Source organism: Spea bombifrons, chromosome 6 (assembly GCF_027358695.1).
Source record: "Spea bombifrons isolate aSpeBom1 chromosome 6, aSpeBom1.2.pri, whole genome shotgun sequence".
Lineage (NCBI taxonomy): Eukaryota > Metazoa > Chordata > Amphibia > Anura > Pelobatidae > Spea > Spea bombifrons.
The window spans coordinates 32,415,220-32,436,649 of NC_071092.1; the positions used below are offsets into that span (position 1 = coordinate 32,415,220).

The 21,430-nt window shown below is 38.7% G+C and overlaps 1 protein-coding gene across 1 annotated transcript; it reads right to left on the reverse strand.

The window, feature by feature from the left end:
• Positions 1–10,716: 10,716 nt before the first annotated feature.
• On the reverse strand, positions 10,717–15,943 carry TADA1 (transcriptional adaptor 1). The gene is made up of 8 exons (XM_053469639.1): positions 15,732–15,943; positions 14,803–14,894; positions 14,137–14,202; positions 13,975–14,060; positions 12,674–12,883; positions 12,300–12,451; positions 11,706–11,868; positions 10,717–11,073 (listed from the first exon to the last, which is right to left on the reverse strand). The coding sequence occupies exons 1-8, from the start codon at positions 15,803–15,805 to the stop codon at positions 10,921–10,923; spliced, it is 996 nt and encodes a 331-aa protein (XP_053325614.1). The 5' UTR covers positions 15,806–15,943; the 3' UTR covers positions 10,717–10,920.
• Positions 15,944–21,430: the final 5,487 nt, after the last annotated feature.

Consider the following 21,430-nt stretch of genomic DNA (forward strand, 5'->3'; position numbering starts at 1 on the left):
CTCTTCTCTCTCCTGACAGGATGTCACTGACCTGACATCCGGTGCTGCAGCAGTCTGATTGCGAGGGGCGGAGCTTCCACCCCTCACGCTGCTCCCATCGCTATGCAGCCATCAGACTGCTGGGAATGTAATCTAAACGGCCGGTGCGTGCTGATGCCCCCGGCCGGAGCTACTTTAACACTTTTTTTTTTATTTATATGGTAAGCAGGATCAGCTATAAAGTAAAAAAAAAAAAAAAGTATTAAAGCAGAGTCGGCCGGCGGCATCAGCACGCATTGGCCGTTCAGATTACATTCCCAGCAATCTGATGGCCGCATAGTGATGGGAGCAGCGTGAGGGGTGAAAGGTCAGTGCGAGGGGGCGGAGCTTTCACCCCTCACGCTGCTCCCATCACTCGGCGGCCATCGCACACGGCTGCTGGGTGCCGATGCGGCCGGCCGGCGATACTGTAATACATTTTTAAAATTTAATATGGCAAGCCGGACCAGCTTGCCATATTAAATTAAGAAAAAAGTATTATAGTAGCGCCGGCCGGCCGCATCGGCACCCAGCAGCCGCTCAGGTCCCAGCCCGCCCCTGGTCCCAGCCCACGGACCTGCCGGCCCACCGGGAAATTTCCCGGTATCCCGGTGGGCCAGTCCGGCCCTGGTACTGTCCCCGATTCATCAGACAGAATTTCCTAGTCATACTGACATAATTTGATATGTCTGTCATAATAACACCTTTTTTATTACTTTTATTTAAAGAAACAGTGACAATAAAATGTATTTTCAACCATCTTTTAATTTGAGGGAGTGGGGATGAGGGTATTAGAGACAATCTGAGAGGGGGTAGGGAGTTCTTGTTGTATTTTAGTTGAGGTGGTTTTCTAGGACCTCTGTATTGGGTTTTTTACACTTAAGTTTTCCCTAATTATATGAGACACATATCTTGGTCAGGCACATTACTTTTTTAGAGAGGAGTATAGAATTGCAGATATTCTGTATTGTACAATGGGATGTTCATCTTTCTATTCCATTTGTGGCATCCGGGTACCGTTTTCTTTATCAATTCGATGTCTGAATGCCTATATTCTTGCTGTATATTTCAAGTTGTCCTGCAATAAAAAGTTATAGAAAAACAAATGCAGAAAACAGTGACATTTTCAGCTTTTGGATATAGGCTAATATCTCTCTCTTTTTTCTCATTTTATCTCAATCTATGAGTATTGGCATGCAATTACTTGTGATAGAATTTGCTCGTTTGTTGAATCTAGCTTGTAATTTGTTCTGAAGAAATTAATCTCCATTTCAGAAAGATGATTATAAACATAGGTTAATTAATACATTTTTAACCAAGGGAAACTATTAAGGATTGTATTAAATTTTAAAAAAATGGTGTTCTCTACTAATTCAGTAGGTTTCGAAAATATCCACCGTGATATCCCTGCCCTGAAAACATTTAATTCATGTTTGATTTGTCTTTACTCGGTTTTCATCCCACTTTGTTCGAGAAAGCCTTATCTATCCCAAACCTCAAATATACATTTGACAGATCACCACCATTTGTTGTTTCATTATGTTTCTGAACCACTATACTTGCAGCTATCTGTTTTCTCCGTCAAAAACCGCACCACCAACATATTATGGAGTCCATCTCATGATCTAGAATCACAACAGTAGGGACCTTCCCAGACAAAACCTACATCTGCTGTGAAGCCAGAGCACCCCAGAGCTAACACGAAACACCGCAGTCCTCTCATTATTACCAAGCATGCAGGTTTCATCCATATGATGTGAAAAATGACTCATCACCTTACAAGGCTTAAAATGTTACAAGTGGGGGCAGACGAGAAACCTTATAGACAAAACTATGAGTGTTAGAGAGATAGGTATGCACACAAATTAACATCAAAGTTTTTAACGCATTCAGTAATTTACTGAGATAAATATATTTTTTTATAATTAACAGGAAATATTATTTATTTAATTTAAAACGTGTTTTACCAGGAAGAATATATTGAGATTTTTTTCGTTTTCAAGTATTTCCTGGGGACCAAAACCATACAGGGTTTACAGTTATTGATATAGAAAAATAAAGAAAAACAACAATAACATTAATTATAGATACATTCTGTTTTCAGAAGTTGGAAGACGTTCATTTGTAAGGATTTTAGGCTAGTGGATGAATTGACAGAATATGGGAGACTATCCCACATGTTAGGAGCTCTAAAGGAGAATGCATCTTGACCTACTTCCTTTTATCAAGTGAAGGACAGTAAGGAAGGGGCTGGTGCTGGATCTGAGATTGTAGGATGTGCGGGAAGTAAGAGTAAGAGTGCTGCCCAGGTAATGGGGGGGCTTCCAGCAAAGGGTTATGGACTAAGCAAGCCAGGTGGAGAGTGTGCCTGGAGGCAAGCGCCAGCCGGTTTGGCTCTCTTAACATTTAGCATTCATGTAGAGCTGTCTTTAATATTGATGGGACCCATGCCCCCCATCCCCCTGCGCTCTCTAGCGTAAAATCACACCTCTACCCCAACACAAAAAAGTACTTGCCACACTGACAGATTAGGAGGAGACTGTGAGAGTCAGTGCAGTCTTCCCTCCTTTTCACCCTATCGTGACTTCGCGTGATATGTCCACATGCGAGGGCGCGGGAGGAGCACAATACTATGCTGATTGCATAGTAAATGAATGGTGCAGGTCCGGCGATTAACCTGCCGGTAGTGATGAGGGCTGGCTTTTGGTTTCAGATGCCCCTCCCCCATCATCACCCCTAGAATTCCTTTTGTCCCCTCCGTCACTGTGCCACCTCTTTTCCTCCCCCATGTAGTTCAGAAACATAGAAACCCAGCCTTCCAGGTATAGATCAACTGAAAAATCACTAGTAAATTCAGCATTTGTATAGATTAAATAATTTATGATAAACCTTAAATTGCAGACATAGATCACAGCTCACACATCTCAAAGGCCAGCCATGGCACCTAGATAGCACACATAGGACTTACTTCAGCCCCCAGATTGCATAGGACTTGCCATCTTTGTCCTCAAACAGCATGTCTCTGCAATCTTTGTCCCCAAACAGCTCATCTATGTCATTGTTGCCCCAAACAGTTAACCAGTGCCCTGAAACAGCCTCCCTGTGCAATCTTTGCCCCAAATAGCCTCCTTGTGCCATGTTTTTCCCCAAACAGCCTGTCTGACACCATTGCCCCTCACTTACACATCTGTATCCATGCTATCACATACTCATTCACACATAATCATTGATTTACCTTATTCACACATACTCATTCACTCACTCACACACTCATTCTTATTCCAAGATCAGCCCCAGGGGAGGCGGCTTACAAGGAAGATGTGGTGTGGTATAAGTGAAATAATATAATTAGAATAATAACCATTTGCATATGTTGAAATGTACTTGATATTGATTTGTATATTAATGTAATTGTATCTAAACTTAAATAAATGATATTTAGAACCTTAAAGTCATTGTATATATGTATATAAAAAAACCTGTAACATTTGAATTTTAAATACCAAAAAAATAGATGAAATTAAAATCTTAATTGAATTTAAATGAGACGTGTGTAGTAATGCCCCTGTGATATGACTAGAAAACGGTGTATCAGTTACACACTTGATGGCGTAAACGTGTTCAAGTATACGTCGTTTAAAGTGTTTACCGAGCTATTGGATGTCACATGAACATGATAGTAGATATATAATAAATGGAAATAAATGCAATTGGAGACCCGTTTAATAATAAACTTTTCATGAATGTCTTCTTGGCTTTATAAATTAGCATTCTTTTCAGTGGTCGCATTTAAACAATCCTACTGTGGGTCTCAGATGCATGGTTGTCTTTGGTATTTGATAATGGCTACGTACGTGTGTGCTGTAATAGACATAATACATAATAAGACATAATATGGACAGTAATATAGGCCCGTAACATTAATTATGTATTTGGATTCATATTAAACAAGGAGGAACCAACAAAAACAAAGCAAAGAGCTCTGAATGTCTGTTGTTATTTCACTCACCCACTGTAACACTCAATTATGCTCTCTCAAACTCTCATTCATTCGCCCTCAAGGACTGGAGCTGTGCAGCCTCGTCCCACAAAAAATGGTTTTGACAACCATCCCTGTATATACCCTCTTCAAATACCTCTGTATCTGCCATGAAAAAAAATGGCACTTTTTAGCATGGTGTCCAACACAGCAGTCTAGTTTGTCTCTAGCTTTCAAAGGTTGTTTAGCGCAGTTTTGTAGGATTTGTTTCCAGAAGATAGCTTGCTAACTGCTATAGTTTAAGAATATTTATTACAAAGAAAAAGAAGAGGATGTGTCATAATGTCCTCATATATCTCAAGTGTCCCTCTTTAGGAGGGGCAGTCCCTCTTTTCAACCCCTGATGTTATTCTTTTCCTAGAGTAAAGAACGTTTGCTGCCAATAAGTGTTTCACAATGTTCTACTGCCCTAAAAATAACAATGTTGTAAATAGCAGAAAATATGTTTATAATTTAAACTCCTAATCATCATAGTTAGACACCCTCTTAAAATTATTACAAATATAATTAGTAACATGTCGTAAAAGCAGTCTTTTACATTTATACCGTAACTGCGGTAACAGGTTTAATGTGATGCAATATTCTGGGTTAGTGCTACAAGAGCCTGGCATTAACCCAAATTATTCAGAAATTCCCAGTGACACACACATATAAAGTATTTGTTATATCTATTATATTATTTTCAAATTTATTAGGAATTTTTACGTATTATCTCTATGCACAAAGGAAAAAGCATAGAAAGAGTTATAATAGATCAGGTCTAGTTGTAATTATGTTAAGAAAAACATACCGTATTGGCTCGGTTATAGGCCGCACCCGAATATAGGCCGCACCCGAATATAGGCAGCACCCTAAAAGTAAGGTGCTTTTCTAAGGAAATTTTTTTTTTTGTAGAATAGATCTGCTGCCACTCTGCCCTACCCCGAGATATGCTGCCACTCTTCCCTCCCCCCCACCCGAGATACGCTGCCACTCTGCCCCCAAGATGTGCCCCCCCCACGACTTACCAAAGCAGACTTCCGTGTGTCTTGCGGGGCTGGCAGGGGACACCTACGCAATACGCATAGACAACTTCCGGTGCCGGCACTTCCGCCGGCATGGGAGATTGTCTAAGCGCATCATGCAGACGTTCACCGGCTGCGGCGATGCGCGTAAACAACCTCCGCTGCCGGCACGTCTGCACTATGTGCTTTAACAATCTTCCTTGCCGGGACTCCCCCCGTGGGAATTCCCGGCAAGGGAGATTGTTAAAGCACATCGAGCAGACGTGCCGGCAGCGGAGGTCGTTCACGCTCATCGCTGCTGCCGGTGAACATCTGCACGATGCGCTTAGACAACCTCCTGTGCCGGCACTCCCCCATGGGAAGTGCCGACAGGGGAGGCTGTCAGAGCGTATCAGAGAGTAGGATGCAGGTCCCGGGCGTTAGCCCCCGAATATAGGCCGCACCCCCACTTTAAAGATTGGGGAAGAAGTGGGGGAAAAACTTCTATATATATTCAAGCAAATACGGTATTCATGCCCAGGGCTGCAATCAGAAATCTTGGGGCCCAGTATGGGCTTAATGCCTGGGACCCTAATGCTCCTCTTATCAGCTTGCCCCATGTCAATCCCATTATCCCATCTATTGCTAACAGGCTTATATACCAACACACAAACCCACACTTAAAGCCTGGGTCCCCATGCCTCTCCCATCAGCCTGCCTCATGTTTGTCCCACCCATTGCTCCACCTATTACTCCACCTTAAGCTCCTCCCATAAGCACATCCTTTGAGAACAGAGGGCAAGCCCTATGGTAAGTGGCGCCCCGGGTGCGGCATTTCTTTAAGGCTCCCCAATACCTAACATGCAAACACACTTTAACACCCACTCACTCTACCATCGAACACTTACATAGACATACATTTTTTTTCCCTCTCCCTCTCCCTCTCCCAGGCACTACCAAGCCTAGGCTCACCACTGATGCTCTAACACCATACCTTGACATACAAACTCATGATAAAATCATACACTGACACTCACATACACTCATGCTAACAACATACACTCACACACTCTTACACCACACTGTAACAGACACTTGTTAACATAATGTGCTCAAAAACACTAACACTTTACAGTAACACACATATGCTAACACCATAACTTCATGCAAAGGCATGCTAAGCCGTACGTACACCAATATACACACACTCACACTACATGCTGACATACATAGTCATGCTACTGCAATACAGTAACACACACTTTATGTGCTCACTCTTATATACATGCACACACTCTCCAACACACACACACACTCTCCAACACACACACACACACACACACACACACACACACACACATATATATATACACACATACACATACAGTATACTCCATACAGTATGACTTCCAGCCATGGCCTAGCTGTATTCTGGGGCAAGGGCTGGTGGAGCTGGTGGGGGCGAAAGGGGCCTCCTTTACTGCTATGTGTGTACCACTGTGGGGTCACATAAGTTGATGGACACCTTCTTGGCAGAAAGGACCCAATCCCAATTACATTAGAGGTAGACCAGTGGTAGCTCAGGGCCACAGCCTTTGCCTCTCTCTATTTTCAAACTGCAAAAAGACTTTGAAACAATTTGGGGTTTTTAGGTTAATATTTCAAAAACTGGAGACTCTGAATTGGGCTGCGAGGCACAAGCTCAGGGACTGGCCCCTTCTCAATATTAACTGGGCAAAGAAATCCATAGAGTACCATAGCTGCAAGCATTAAAAAAAAAACACTCCATAAAATTATCGCAGAGCTAAAGAGATGCAAATACATAGTTTGAACATTGTCTGGCAGAGCTGCTCCCACTAAATCTATTAGCTGCCCAAGAATACTATATACCCTCCAAATCCCCCAATGCTCCTCCACAAGGAAGATGTTAAGCCTTCGGAATGTCATTTTCATGCCTTTCTACGGGCAAGGAGTAGACCAAGAGTTACCATGGCCCGGTTGGAGAAACCTAATGTATGGGAACAGAACCTTGCAGCACTTTAAATGGATGTAATTGATTAGATCCTCCCAACCCTGCAAAACACAGATAGACGCTTAAAAAAACCCATTACACACTTCATACATGGACCTACCTACGGCAGTTGGAGTCAATCCTTTGCTGTTCTCGACCATAAAAGCATGGAAACCATAGAGAATTGGTTTGGGCCTACATTGGAGGTAATCGCCTTGGTTGCCTTTTGGGGAAACACTGATTTTCACTGACACCCCTGAGACACTTTTGTCAAACGGCAGACACACAAGAAAGTTCTTTCCTGGCAATGTTGTAAGGATAAATTCCCCAAATTCTATATATCCAGGCTTGTAGTTATGTTGTAAATATCCTTCAGATGCTATCTCCTGGGGACTGGGGGAATCATATTGATGCTGTCTTTTTAGGCAAGTCAGTTCTTCGCCACTCAATTAACGCCCTCTCATCCGAGTAAGACAATGGCAAATGGATATCCCTACACTGTATCTAGATGTTTTGCTTAAGCACACCGCGCGCGCACACACACACACACGGACGGACTGCGTATGCCACTTAGCAAGACACGTATTTTAAAATCCTTTACAGGGCATATTTCCCCCCTTGACATTTGTATCATATGCATTCCAGGAACTCTTCCTCTTGCCCCAAATGTCACACAACTGAAGCAGGATTGTTGTACTGCTTCTGGCTTTGTCCAGTGGTGTGGAAATTCTGAGGACAGGTCATAGAATTAGCTAGAACCAGTAATACTGTTAAGATATCACCAACGCCTGAGACAATGGTTGTTTGAATGCCAACTCCTCTGACATTGGTAACCCAAAGGTATTATATTTGCTCACAGCAATCGCTAGAAAAAACATTCTCCTTTATTGGATCTTACCTAACCCTCCCTCGTTTTCATTATTTAATACCAAACTACACCAGGTATTTTACACTGATTTTCTTGGACACCACACAAAAAAGAGATGCGCACAGACATGCAAGGATTAGATAACTTGACAGGCCATTACAGGTCAAGATTCATAGAACATTTCAACATACAATGGTTTTCAGAACAAGTAATCTTGGCTGATGACATGATTGGCGGCCTTCCAAAGGGATCAACTACGACCCAGGTTGACAAGTGTTGGTATTAGTGAGGGAGAATGTTAATCCCTGTTTTTTTTGTGTGTATTTATTTTTTTATTTGTTTCATTACTGTATAATACAAATAGTTTCTTTTGTGACCACTCTTTTCATTCAAAACAGCATTCATTCTTCTTGGTGAACTTACACAAAGTCAGATTTGTAGGCATATAGTTAGATGTATTAAACAATTATACTAGACAGGTACTAATGATCATCAATTTAATATGTAGGTTGAAACACAATAATGAACAACTTTTTTTGACACATGCCTAAAACTTTTGCACACTGATGGATTGCTGCTATAGAAATAGATTCAAAAGCTTCAAAACTACATGTTCATAATATGTTTAGGTTTATTTGCTTAACATGAGGGTGCCACTAATGTTAAAGCTGAGCATCGACTTTAATCCTTTATCACAAGATGACTGTTATAAATATAATGTGCTCTTAATTTCTTGTAATTATTTGCTCATACTGCCGTTTTTTCACACATTACCAGCAATAGTTTTCGGTTTAATGCTCTTTAAATCTTTTTTTCCTGTGTAATATTATAAAGTAAATCCTACTTTGTGCTAGCTAGCTGTTGGGAAATTTGGTAAAGAGTCTTACTGTCATCAGAATGACTAACAAGTGCAACGTATGCTATATGTTTCTTTGAAGATTGTATTATGGAACCTTCCATACTGTCACTAGACACCTAAAGGGACTTGCACAGATTTTAAACATTGTAACAGAGACAAGGGTCCTGTCTAGAATTACAAAAGTTAGTACATTTCCCACATGGGATTTTTGACATCAGTTTATAAGCACACCAAACACCACTCTTATGTCGTCTACACCAAAACAATGTTTGGACACATACAACGCAGCTGTCTGTACAGCAGGACAAGTTAATAGGTTTGACATTTTTGCACACAAACAATTTCTTTGTTTAATAATACATGTGTATTTTTCTTGTAATTTAACAGATCACTTAAGACAGCAGGATCTAACATTAACTAGTGGAGGATGAGATTTGTAAATATTATATTTTGCCTTAATGAAAAGGGAAATTGATTCCTGGAATAGGCCAAACGTGAACATTGCGGCAAAAAAGTCCCTGCATGCATTTACTGTGCGCTGCGATGCAGTCAGGCAGCGGCCAGTGAGACTCAAACTTTTCAAATCAAAATTTTAAAAGGGAATTTACATTTTTGCAGCGTACAAAATCTCCTCTTCCTGATCAGGTTCATTTTTTTTTAATAAGGACAGGAAATTAATTAGACAATGCTAGTTTTGTAAATTTTTGACATCTTATTTACCTTGAGGGGGAAAAAAGTCTCTTACTTTTTAACTAAATATGTCAAATATATACTAATCTGAAATACAAAGAAAGTACAACCTTTAGGGAATTTCACCAAACTCTGTGATAGAGATAGTTCCTCTTTAGCTGGTGCAGACATATTCATAATAGGCATCATCCCCTGAGACTCCTCAGGATGATTCCCTTCATATATCTGGTAAGGAAAGAAGACTGGGGGTCACAGATGAGAATGTTTCAAAAGGGCTGTATTTATTAAGGGTAATTTTGAAAGAAAATTCTAACTTTTAAGCCAATTGAATGTTCTCATTGACTACTGCACATTTAGCACTTTAGTTGTATGTTGAGTACAGTGCCATCATGTGGTCATCGGGAGTAAATTAAACAAGGAAGAAGAAAAATGTGGAAATAATTTAGCATGGGACTTTTCAAACATTAAAAACACAAAGGTTTGTATCTCACTACAAATCTCAACAAAAATGCATATTAAAATTATCTGTTAGTGGTTTAATATTAAACCAGTAAAAAAAAAAAAAAAAAGCTACTTACCTTTAGGAACACATTCTGCACGGGTGGTCTTGTTAGACCTCCCTAAGGAACTCTTGTTGATCCAGAGCTGGAGCTGACTGGCAGAGAGTATATGACACTGGCACACCAAAAGGATCTGTGTCTGGATGAACACATCTCCTATAAATCAAGGACTTGTGTGGCAGGGAAAGAAAAACGCATAATGGGCATCCTGCAGAATCTCTCATGCGTTTGCAAGGGGAACCAAACAGCTATCATATGCATTAAAGTGCATATGATGGCTGGAGTATCCCTTAAATTCCATGTTTTGCTTTTCATTCGGTTGCATAGGATACAAGCAAAAATGACAGCTGACAATAGTCCCAGCATCAAGATTTGTGATTTTAGTACGTTTTGTAGAAAAGTGTCAGAAGGTATTACTTATTAAACACTATAGGCAGTTGAATGCAGTTCTTCAGGATATATTTCAATAAAGCTGATAGCTGCTTGTGGTCTTTTCAACCAGTTTTCTTTTAATTAAAATTCACAGCTTATGTGAAGCAGAAAACCAAAATATCTGCAAGATTTTAAAAAAAACCTGGTATCTTCAGATGTGTAGTTTATCACCTCAAAATAAAGCTTCAATATTTTTCCGTCGTTTACAATTAGCTCACATCATGTTTTAACTGTGAAAAGAGAGCAGTGACAGGACTAGGGAGAACTGCAGTTTAATTGACAGCTTACATATAGTTATTTTACAAAAAAAAAACAAAACAAAAAAATTCTGTATGCCATACGTACAGGTTTAGAATCACGTCCACACCATCATGACAAGATTCTGAGAACAATACAATAAATCCTTGGAAAATAGGACAATATCAGTTCATTCATCAAAGCGTAGCTCACAAGTAAAGAATCAATACAAAAGGATCCCATCTTTTGCAGACAGCCTTTGGCGATGTATTTCATCTTGCTGCAACTCTTCTGTATTTGGGTGCCAGAGCTTCATAAGGACCCGTTCCATGTTCAATGCGTAAACGGTATGGGAAGGAATGACTTCTCTGTGAATCTGCAAAATGAAAATGAACTTGTACTGTTAAATGGAAAACATGAAAATATATAAACACATTATCATATAAGGTGGCAGACTTGCAGGTCACCATTGTACAGTCCTATTCGGTTTACAATCCAAACTTAAACGCCACACTAAGCAGATTCTTTACAACAATGCAAATGAAGTCATGCTTATTCTAATAAAAAAATCCTTTCCCCAGAGACCTTCATTCGTCAGCACCACAATAAAGTAAAGAACAGAATGTTGTGTTTATATAGTAGACTGGGCCAGGATAACAGTCCAAAGGACGATGAAGAACTAGTACCAGCATTGTGTTTAGTGCTGAATGAAACAAAAGGAAAATAAATGTCTGTGGGGGTCCCCCCTCAACTACATCAGGAGACAGTAAATGGTTGATATGCTACAGCTTAACCAAACAAATTAGTGTATTAAGTAAGTTTGCAATTGCTGGTAGTCACATACTGCCAGAATTGAATGTATTAGCTTTGCATTTGTGATGAATGAATGCAAATATATTATCAGGGATTGATACAATACATGAGTTTACTCTGTAGTTTGCTTCTATTCTATTACTTTTATTGTAGGAGTATTAGTCTGTACATTGCAATTCCTTTTTTCTTTCTTACCTGTAAAGCTTCTAGTAGGTCATACATATTTACTGGAGGAAGGCTGGCTGGCATGCTGTCCCCTGAACATGCTAGTAAGAGGGCGGCTTGTTGCTCAGCTTCATCAGGGTGCACTTGGGTTGCAGGGTTCATGTTTCCAGGTGGGATAGACGACGTCAGTGGGCTAGGAGAGACATGCAGAATATACTGGCGAAACCACTTTAGTATAATGTACATGGCAAGGTTTAGCAACAAATTGCACAGCAGTAAGATAATCCAACAACAAAGAATACTAGAACTCTATGGTATTCCTCTCTAGATTTTTCCCATCTTAGGAAACATTATGTTTTTGAACAATTATGCTTTGTCTTGCAGTTTCATCTAAACAGTATTGTGCACAACACTACATGGCAAGGCTATTCAATTCATAGTTGTGCTGGTTCCAAAAATTAACAACTTCCACAAAGGTGCTCATTTTACTGAACTGTAAATGGCAATTGATCAAAGAATCTCCCAACAGTTTGCTTTAGCATTCAATTGGTGTTGTGTGCAACGACAGTTTAAGACAAAAAAACATAAAAAATTCCATTAATAGTGGTGTTAATTCTTACTCACCATTCAATTAGCTGATTATATGCTGCAACACTGTTCCTGAGATAAGGCTGTGGGTTGACATTGCATCCAAAGGCATACTTGAAGTGGCCATCTTTCAAGCGATAGGCCTGCCTCCGAGACACCACTGAAGTCAATATATCTTTCAAGTGTTTCTACAAGAACACATGGTAACAAATACTTACATATGGATGTTATGGGGGGACACATATTGACTTACATATTATGTGTTCAATTGAAAAAGTTTCCTTATGATAGGTTTAAGGTTTTACTTCTGTCTATTAAAAAATAAAACACACCTTCTCTTAATAAATAAGGCATTTTTAGAATGAGCAAGCTTCCAGACTTTATAAGATACTTTAACACGGTGTACAAACCTCCAACGCATAGATAACAATAGATACAGCTTCCTCTGTTACATTGTCTAGCTCATGTTCGTAAGCTGTGACAATCATCCTCCCCTCTAGCTGTCCTCGCGTAGGCAAAGTCATAGTATGCGAACACAACTTCAATTCATCTTCCTCCTGAGGATCCCGGATGACAAACTGCGGTGCTCCTGCTAGGGGGTTCTGTGGCTGGAAGCGATGCTAGAATGGAGACAAACAGCAAAAATGGAGATCCCCATGCACACATGTCTTTATAACAATATGTTTTAAGGGCAAATAGGTGTTTATTTTAAAATTCATTTTTTACCATTTGCTTTTTATTGTCAGCAGCCTAGACAGACATACATTACTAGCTTATTGTGTGTTTCATTTTGATATTTGCTGTATTAAAAATGATTTTGGATGGGCATGGCAAGAAATCCAATACCTCGCTAATAATGTCCCCCACACCGTTAACAAAGTTTCCGAAAATTGCTGCAACAATTTTAAATAAAATATTTACTGAAAGTTTTCCAAACAACCCTAATAATCTACTCCAACCTTATTTTCATGTTAAATGTTCATGGAGTCCATCCTGCATGGAATGTGATGCATTTTAATGCATGCAAATTGATGGGTTTACCATACTGCGTTAGAAAATGGGACATCCGTCTCGTTTAACCATTCCCCAGCTGCCTATACTGAAGGCAGGGAGCATTTACACTTCTTGCACATGCATAGTAGTAGCACTCCCCTTCTAGACAATGGGAGCAAAGCATCCCTTGAATCAGAGTAGAAACAGCCAATCACATGCTATCTAAACACTGATGTTCACATACAATTGGCAGCTGTTACTCCCACTGCTTTCAATAGGTGCTCAGCAGCTCCTTTTAACAGGAGTGATCCTTGGCATATGTAGGAAGTATTTGTCCTACTTACACTTTCTGATATTAGTTGAGGCAGGCAGTTAAATAAGACAGAAGTTTCATTTTCTCACTCCAATTAATAAGGAATCCATGGACACATTGGCACGTCCCAAAAATTGACTCAAACAAGCTTGTCAAGGGGAATTGTTGAAGCAATAACTAATTTAGGACACCAGACCCCCTAGTCTTCATTCTTTTGGGGTCATATTTGCCAAAGGCATATGCGACCCCTTCCTTCCCTCCTTGGCTCGAAGGCCAGCTGGAGCTCTGGACCATCCCTGCAAATGGGTTCTCCACTAATGCACATTGGTTTCTTCCCCATTGCTAGAAAAAAATAATCAACGTTTTAACAGAAAATATTCTAAATATTTATATAAAAGAACTTACATCAAATTTTTGACGAGCAGATGATATTTTTTTCTTGCCTTTTGGTTTTCCAGGCTTTATTACAGAATTTAAGGAGCCAGCACCCTCTAAATGTGGAAAAGAAAGTGTGAGTGATACATATAACAGCCTTTTTAATACAAGAAATTTGATAGTTATACAAACCTGGAGAAGAAATAAGGATCTGGCAGCGTGTGAGAATAGCCAACAGGAAGTCATTGTGGGAATGTACTGTAGACAAAAGACAGTCTTCATTACTAAAGCAATAAATCTCAACAGCCTCATAGGTATCTTTAATATAATGGCTATTAACACACCTGATCTACTCTGAGCTCAATAAAACACCACGCTGGAGAAACGTTTATATTTTAAGATGTTTTAACTTCTAGCTTAAAAAGGGGTAATACTCCACAGCCCTATTAACATATTGCTATTATAGTGAATAAATGGGCCAAATTCAATCAGGGAAATGTTACTAAGATAGACTAACTACCATACCTGGGAACTTCTGGGCTCCGGCTACCCGCAGCCTTCCCTTGCGGGACCTGGCCAGGCCAGCCCCGCTGACGTTGCCGGGCGGCCCCTCCGACATCGGTGGGAGACACCCCCATTTAAAGGAAAAAAAGGGCGGGGAGCTGGGTGCGTCCAGACCCCGCTCCCGTGACACAGAAGATTCAGGTCTTGACCTGGAGAAGCAGTGCTCACCCGACATCACAATTCTTTATGTGGGAGTGGGGCCCATTACGGATAAATGTGGAATAGTGTAGTAGTACAGATTTTTGTTTTTGTTTTATGCTATTAAGATTTTGACAAAGCTTCCGTCTTTCATACCATTCTCTTGAGTGAGGAGCCGTCTGGCTTCTATATCAAACTCCTCTTTGCTGATTTTCTGCTTAAACCAGAGCTTCAGGTTTGCCCAATATCTGGAAAACAAAATGTTAAGCAGAACACTTGAATCTATGGAAAAATTGTGTATACCATTAGGTATTTTATCGGTTTCCCATTGTTCTCTTTTTTCTTTCTAATAGCTAAAACTGTACGATGCTTTTTATCTTTGTTAATTATGCCTATATCAATCACGTGGTAGGCATCTTTCTTTTTAATGTATTTATAATAATAATAAAAACATTCCCATACACTGAATACCAAACAAAATCATTTACACAAGCATCAATGGGGAGGTTCATTCACTAGACAGCAAGGTGCTGATGAGGTCAGCAGGATTATTGTGAATTTGGATTTCAGAAAATGATATTAAATGATACCTTTTGGTATTGTGAAATAATGGGTCATTATTTTTCTAATTGCCCTCAAACAAGCCAATTGAAGATTATGTTAGCGTTAGTGTACTTATAATCTTAATTTTAATAATGACTATTCGCCTCCTGTCATGTTGTAAAATTCAGACATAAAGTGTATATCATCATAAGGATCATTTTAATAGAAATAAGCACTAATGTGGATAAAAGATATGTTGGGTTTCATTACAAGATATATCATTTTACTAGAAGACACTAAATTAAGCAGCACTGACAATAATTGAATCCACAAGCAGCTTTACATACTTGCTTTAAAAACATTTAATATTTGCTATGTATTTATTACTAAAATTATTATTATTATTGTTATATTTCCGTCAGTGAAGTAAAAATTGCACATACTACACTGAGAGACCGAGCCACAGTCTCCCTGGGCTACCAAACTAGTCAAGGCCGGGGATGTGCAGGCCTCCCTTTATCTATATAAACAACCCAACTCACTGCTTTACGTTTTCCCCCAAAGCTTCGCTCAGACTCTTCTTAGCTGCTTCCAGTTCGCTCACATACGTCGCCATTACCGCAGACTAAACAATAAGCATGAGTGCAGCGGTGACCAAGGATGTACACACCGACATCAGTCCGAAATGTAAACCGTGAAACACACAATTTAACCGAGTACAGGAAATCGAGTACAAATAAAGGAGCGGGAGGGCACAGCAAACATAAATAAAGAGTACTTTTTTTTCTCCTTCGAACAAAACTTTATTAAGCACATAAACAAACGGACATTGGTAAACGTAAAGGTTTGCTGGCGTTTGAATGTGTGTTCCCTGCCAGTAACTTTTTAATTATAAAGTTGTATTATAATAATAATACAATAATAGTAATATATCAATTTCTGTTTCTAAAGAGATTTAATACATTAAAAGCTGCCAAAAATAGCTGAAGACACAGTTGTGTCAAAATGTGCATGTGTGTAATGTTTATAGCACACAAGTTTGTTTGTTACAATGTGGTTTTGTTTATCTTTTGTTTGATTATATTTTTTAAATGTGTTGGTTCATTTACAGAAGAATATTCCCTTTGTTTCAAATTGCTAGAAATGCATGTGGTATTTATTTAGTGTAACTTAGACTTGTGCATTCGGGTTCGTATGTCCAAAAACAAAGAGGAACCCCATTTTCACTTTCACTCTGGCTACCTGGAGCCCCCTTTGTGGGATGTGGGCAGGAAGTAGCTCCCGCAAACAGTGTTTTCCTGAGGCAGGCATATGTAGACAAGACAAGAAGTGGAACTAGAAATTTTTGTCAATTCTTACAAAATAGACGGCCAAACCCCCGAAACGGATAAACGCTAAGCAAAAAGCTCTGAATTTTCATCCAAAACCACTTACACTTCCACGTCTCCCAGCTCCGCTTCCATGCCTTTAAAATGGGGGCTTCCGGTGACGTCCTCATTACCTGATTGGAGGATCAGGGCAAAGAACGTCATTGGAAGCTCCGCAATTTTGCTCCTATAATCTTCAGTCACATGTCCCAATAAATGTGTCCATATAGTGTATATCTACAGGAAACCAGAATGCAGCAAAAAAAAACTTCGCATTTAAGATAACCTTGTGTGAACTTTCACCAAAATGGTGGAGCCTCCAGTGTTGTCCTCTCCCGCTGATTGGGAGAACACATGTATTTTTAACATTTTTGGTATCGATTATGAATTTAGTCCTGCTTTTGACAGCATACTTTATATATGCTCACAGAAATAAAGAAAACCATTTTGTAGTTAAATAAATAAATAATGGGAAAACGAACAGACAGGTAGAAGATAAAGAAAAGCAGAAATGGGGGACAAAATATCACAACCATATTTCGGAAAGCCAACGCTTCCTCTTAAAACAGATTAAGAGAGTACAAAACAAAATGTGGTGGTAGTAGTCCAGCCAAAAATGCCAACAAGGAAGCTGATGTGGACAGTCTTTCTACCTCCTTACATAAACTTAAGCCAAAGTAGACTCCTTGTAGGCTGTGTAGATGCGAGAGATGGTAACAGGAAATGGGGGTCACGTCTGCTGCACTAGCAAAATGAGCAGAATAGGGTGTAACTAATTTCAGCTTGCGTTGACGGACCGCGCTACGGGAAGTGCTTGATTTCATCTGGTTCAGTCTGCACAGACAGCACAGGAGCGATAAAAACGCACCGCTTTCCATCCTGAATATCATTACTTCTGCACCCTATTTATCTGTCCTATAAAGATAAACGGTAGGATAGTAATGTTACATCTATATGACATACTCTGCATATTTAACGCCCCCTGACGAAGCAGCGAAACGTACGTTGGGGTTGGTACGTTTGGACTTGGCACCATTCATCACCAGGCTTTTTGCTGTTTTCAGCCTTGTTTCTAGGTTTGGTTAGTAACATTTGAGCACCGATGTACCATTGCTGTATGCTATTTCATTTGTTCCTTTTTACTTTATCACTGTGGTCATCCTTGTGTTTCCTATTTGTGCCTTCATATACATATGTGTTTCCATCCTAGTTCCTGTAGTCCTGTACCCTCTTTCATATGTACCTTCCTATATGTGTCTTGGTGCCGAGATGCTTTTTTATTATATATATTTTTTATATGTATTTAAATCATATTGTTTAATAAAGATTTACTTTGTATATACCTTTTTTCCTTACGTGCTCTCCTTGCAATAGGTTTTGGTGTTTATATATATACAGTGCACGTATCTCTACCATTATTGGTAGTTTGTTAGTTTTTTATGAATATTTAACTGTTAGCAGCAAAGTAAGTACTTACTTAAATTCTATCATATATTGTTATATATACAATAAATATATTGTCTGTGTGTATTTAACCAATTCCAATTCTACAGCTCTGTACAGGGCTGTACAGAATATGTTGATGTATGTTAGTATGTTACTGTGTGTGTAAGTACATATGTTAGTTTGTGTGTGTGTGTGTAAGTATGTTAGCTTGTCTTGCAGGAGGCCCCAGCATTTCTTGTTGCGCCACTGAGTAGAGAGGAAGCAGTGTATGTTTATATGTGTAAGTATGTATACTAGAGTTAGTGGGTATGTGTGTTAGTGTATGTTGTTGGATAGTGTGTGCGTGTAAATAAGAGTGTGGTGTTAGTATGTGCGTTTAAGTGTATGGTTTTGTATGTGGTACTGTATGGCATTAGCATGTGTGTATATCCGTATCTAGTTAGAGTGTATGTTGGTGTATGCTTGTGCATGAGTATATAGTGTTAGCATACATGTGTGTTTATCTAAGGTGTTAATGTTTGCGATTGTTAGCATGTGTGTGTGTTACACTATGTTGTGCACAGTGTTAGTATGAGTGTATGTGTTTGTGAGTTCGGCATATGATGTTATTGTGAGTTTATGTGTCAGCGTACGGTGCTTCTTTTTTAGTCAAAATTAGTCAAGTACTAAGAAAACATTTGGGCAGAGTTTACTTTTAAATAAAATAATATTTGATCATAAATGCAAATAAAAATACAGAAAGAATGCTTACACAAACAAAAAGAAAGAAACAATATATATATATACAAAAACAAAATTCTGCAATGAGGGTATAAAGATTTAATAAAAAATCAATGTAATGTAAATCTCAGTCAATAGACGACTCCAAAAAACACGGTACTCAAAAATGTTATTCTTGGTCATTTGAAAAACTTCTCGAAACTTGGAAAGGGGATTTGGCTGCAAGTTTGATTAAATTATCTCTTGGGTTTCATTTCTCTTTAAAACTCATTTCAGAAAATATTTTGAATGGAAAACATTCATCTGAAAATATTAATGTGGAAAAAAAAATATAACAGTTATTAAATAAAGTGCCCTCCTACGTCTGTTAAATAGGTCAGTGACTCACACTGTCCATACCTCTGAGTAATGGAAATGCATTTGCCAGCTTCATGAATTATGTAGTTCAGACTGTGTGACCATCAGCACAATGCAGTATTGCTTCATTCTGTTACTTGGCACTGCTAATGCTGGCACAGTATGAAAGACTCAAAGAAAAGAATAACCAGTTGATGTCATTAAATCATCTATTAAAATTCAGAGATGCCCTAATTGATAATTGTGTTGCACAACTTGTGTAAACACCTGCCATAATGACAATTGATTACAGAATTAGTATATATATATATATATATATATATATATATATATATATATACAGTCATATAAAAAAGACAGTACACCCTCTTTGAATTCTATGGTTTTAGATTTCAGAACATAATAAAAATCATCTGTTCCTTAACGGGTCTAAAAATTAGGTAAATACAACCTCAGATAAAGAACAACACATGACATATTACACCGTGTCTAGATGTATTCAACAAAAATAAAGCCAAAATGGGGAAGACATGTGAAAAATTAAGTACACCATGATGCAATAGCTCGTAGAAACACCTTTAGCAGCAATAACTTGAAAGAATGATTTTCTGTACGAAAACAGATTTCTGTACAAATCATAGTAGTAAAGGGGTCTTCTTTACAATGTTGCTTCAGTTCATTGAGGTTTGCAGGCATTTGTTTATACACAGCTCTCTTAACGTCCTGCCACAGCATTTCAATCGGGTTGAGGTCTGGACTTTGACTGGGCCATTGCAACACCTTCATTATTTTTTATTCAGCCATTCTGTTGTAGATTTGTTGGTGTGTTTGGGATCTTTGTCCTGTTGCATGACCAACTTTTAACCAAGCTTTACAGTGCCTTGGCACCCTCTTGGCACTTTTCCTATTTTGTTGCATTACAACCTGAAATTAAAATGGATTTGCTGCCTACCACTTTGAAGATGCAACATATTTTGTACTGTGAAACAAACAAGAAAAGGGGGTGAATACATATGCTAGCACCACTTTTTAATTTTTTAAACTTTTTTGAAGTTATTTTCTTCATTTCACTTCACCATTTTGGTCTATTTTATGTCTATTACATGAAATCCAAATAAAAATCCATTTTTATTCCAGGTTGTAATGCAACAAAATAGGAAAAAAGTCCTCCTCCCCAGAGAGACCAAGAGCCACCAACTCTAAAGCACTTCATCAGCTCTTGCCCATCTGTCTGTCCCATAGACACCAAGGTATCCACACACTTTGAGGACTGTTTCTGAGTATCTGCCCCTTGTACTGCCATCCTACCCTTTTCATAAATGAAATCAACCTTTTCTTTCCAAATCACTTACATTTCCGAGGCTCTCACATTCCAGCCTTTAGTGGTATATAGTTTAGCAGCTAGATATCTGCTGACTCAATTTAATAAAAGCTTTTGAGAGGCCCTGTACTGATTTATTCAAAATGGTTTTAAAGGAACAGTTATGTCATGTATTTTTTGATAGGCACTTATTAAATAAGAAAGCGATATTAATAAGTGAAACCCCACTCTTTCAGCAGTTTCAATAAGTATGCCTTTAACATGCATACAGAGACCCTCAGTATGACATTTTATATAGGTGAGCAGAAAATATTTAGGTAAGGAGATAACTCTGTGTTATCATTAGCATTTAATATTTTGTCAGAGGACCATGAATACTAACCCTCCCTTGATGAATATATTCATGGAATGGGTGTTCCTTTAACACCCTTTAATGTAATTATAACATTGGACTGACAAATGCTTTTAATTATATGTTACTTATATGACTCTAATTCCAGTTTAACACTGGGTCACAGCATGGCAGAGGTTTGTCAAGCAGTCCCCTATTGTTGTGAAATCCACATCAATGCCCGTGGCATGACATGATCCAATTCCAATCCAGTGATAACTCCACCCTTTGCGCCTAGTATTTAATATAAACTGCTGCTAACCTGTGCTTGCAAGCCCTTTTAACAACATCTTATATGCGTGAAAGTCATAGGAGTCTTCAAGATGAGTTCCATATTGCTTGATGATACTTTTCCTGACTTTAAGGCAAAAACCACAAGCGGTGATATCTCTTTTCATGCTTACCTTGGAACTTCGTAAGTAATGGTATCCATCATTGTACTATAAGAGTGTTCATCTCTTTGGCATATATTTATATATATATATATATATATATATATATATATATATATATATATTAAAGTGGAATCACCCCTTCTTTTAGCATAACTTATTTTGTATTGATCTGTTTTCCAGTAAATGTTTATATTTATTATTATATAAATAATTTATTATTAGTTGAAGTTATTTTACCAAATAT

Excerpts from the sequence above, each read along its gene's own strand:
- TADA1 (XM_053469639.1), bottom strand. The coding sequence starts at position 15,805 with ATGGCGACGTATGTGAGCGAACTGGAAGCAGCTAAGAAGAGTCTGAGC. Across the intron at positions 14,895-15,731 it reads TTGGGGGAAAACGTAAAGCA|ATATTGGGCAAACCTGAAGC; the intron begins GTGAGTTGGGTT and ends TTTGTTTTCCAG. Across the intron at positions 12,884-13,974 it reads CTGCTCGTCAAAAATTTGAT|CATCGCTTCCAGCCACAGAA; the intron begins GTAAGTTCTTTT and ends TCTCCATTCTAG.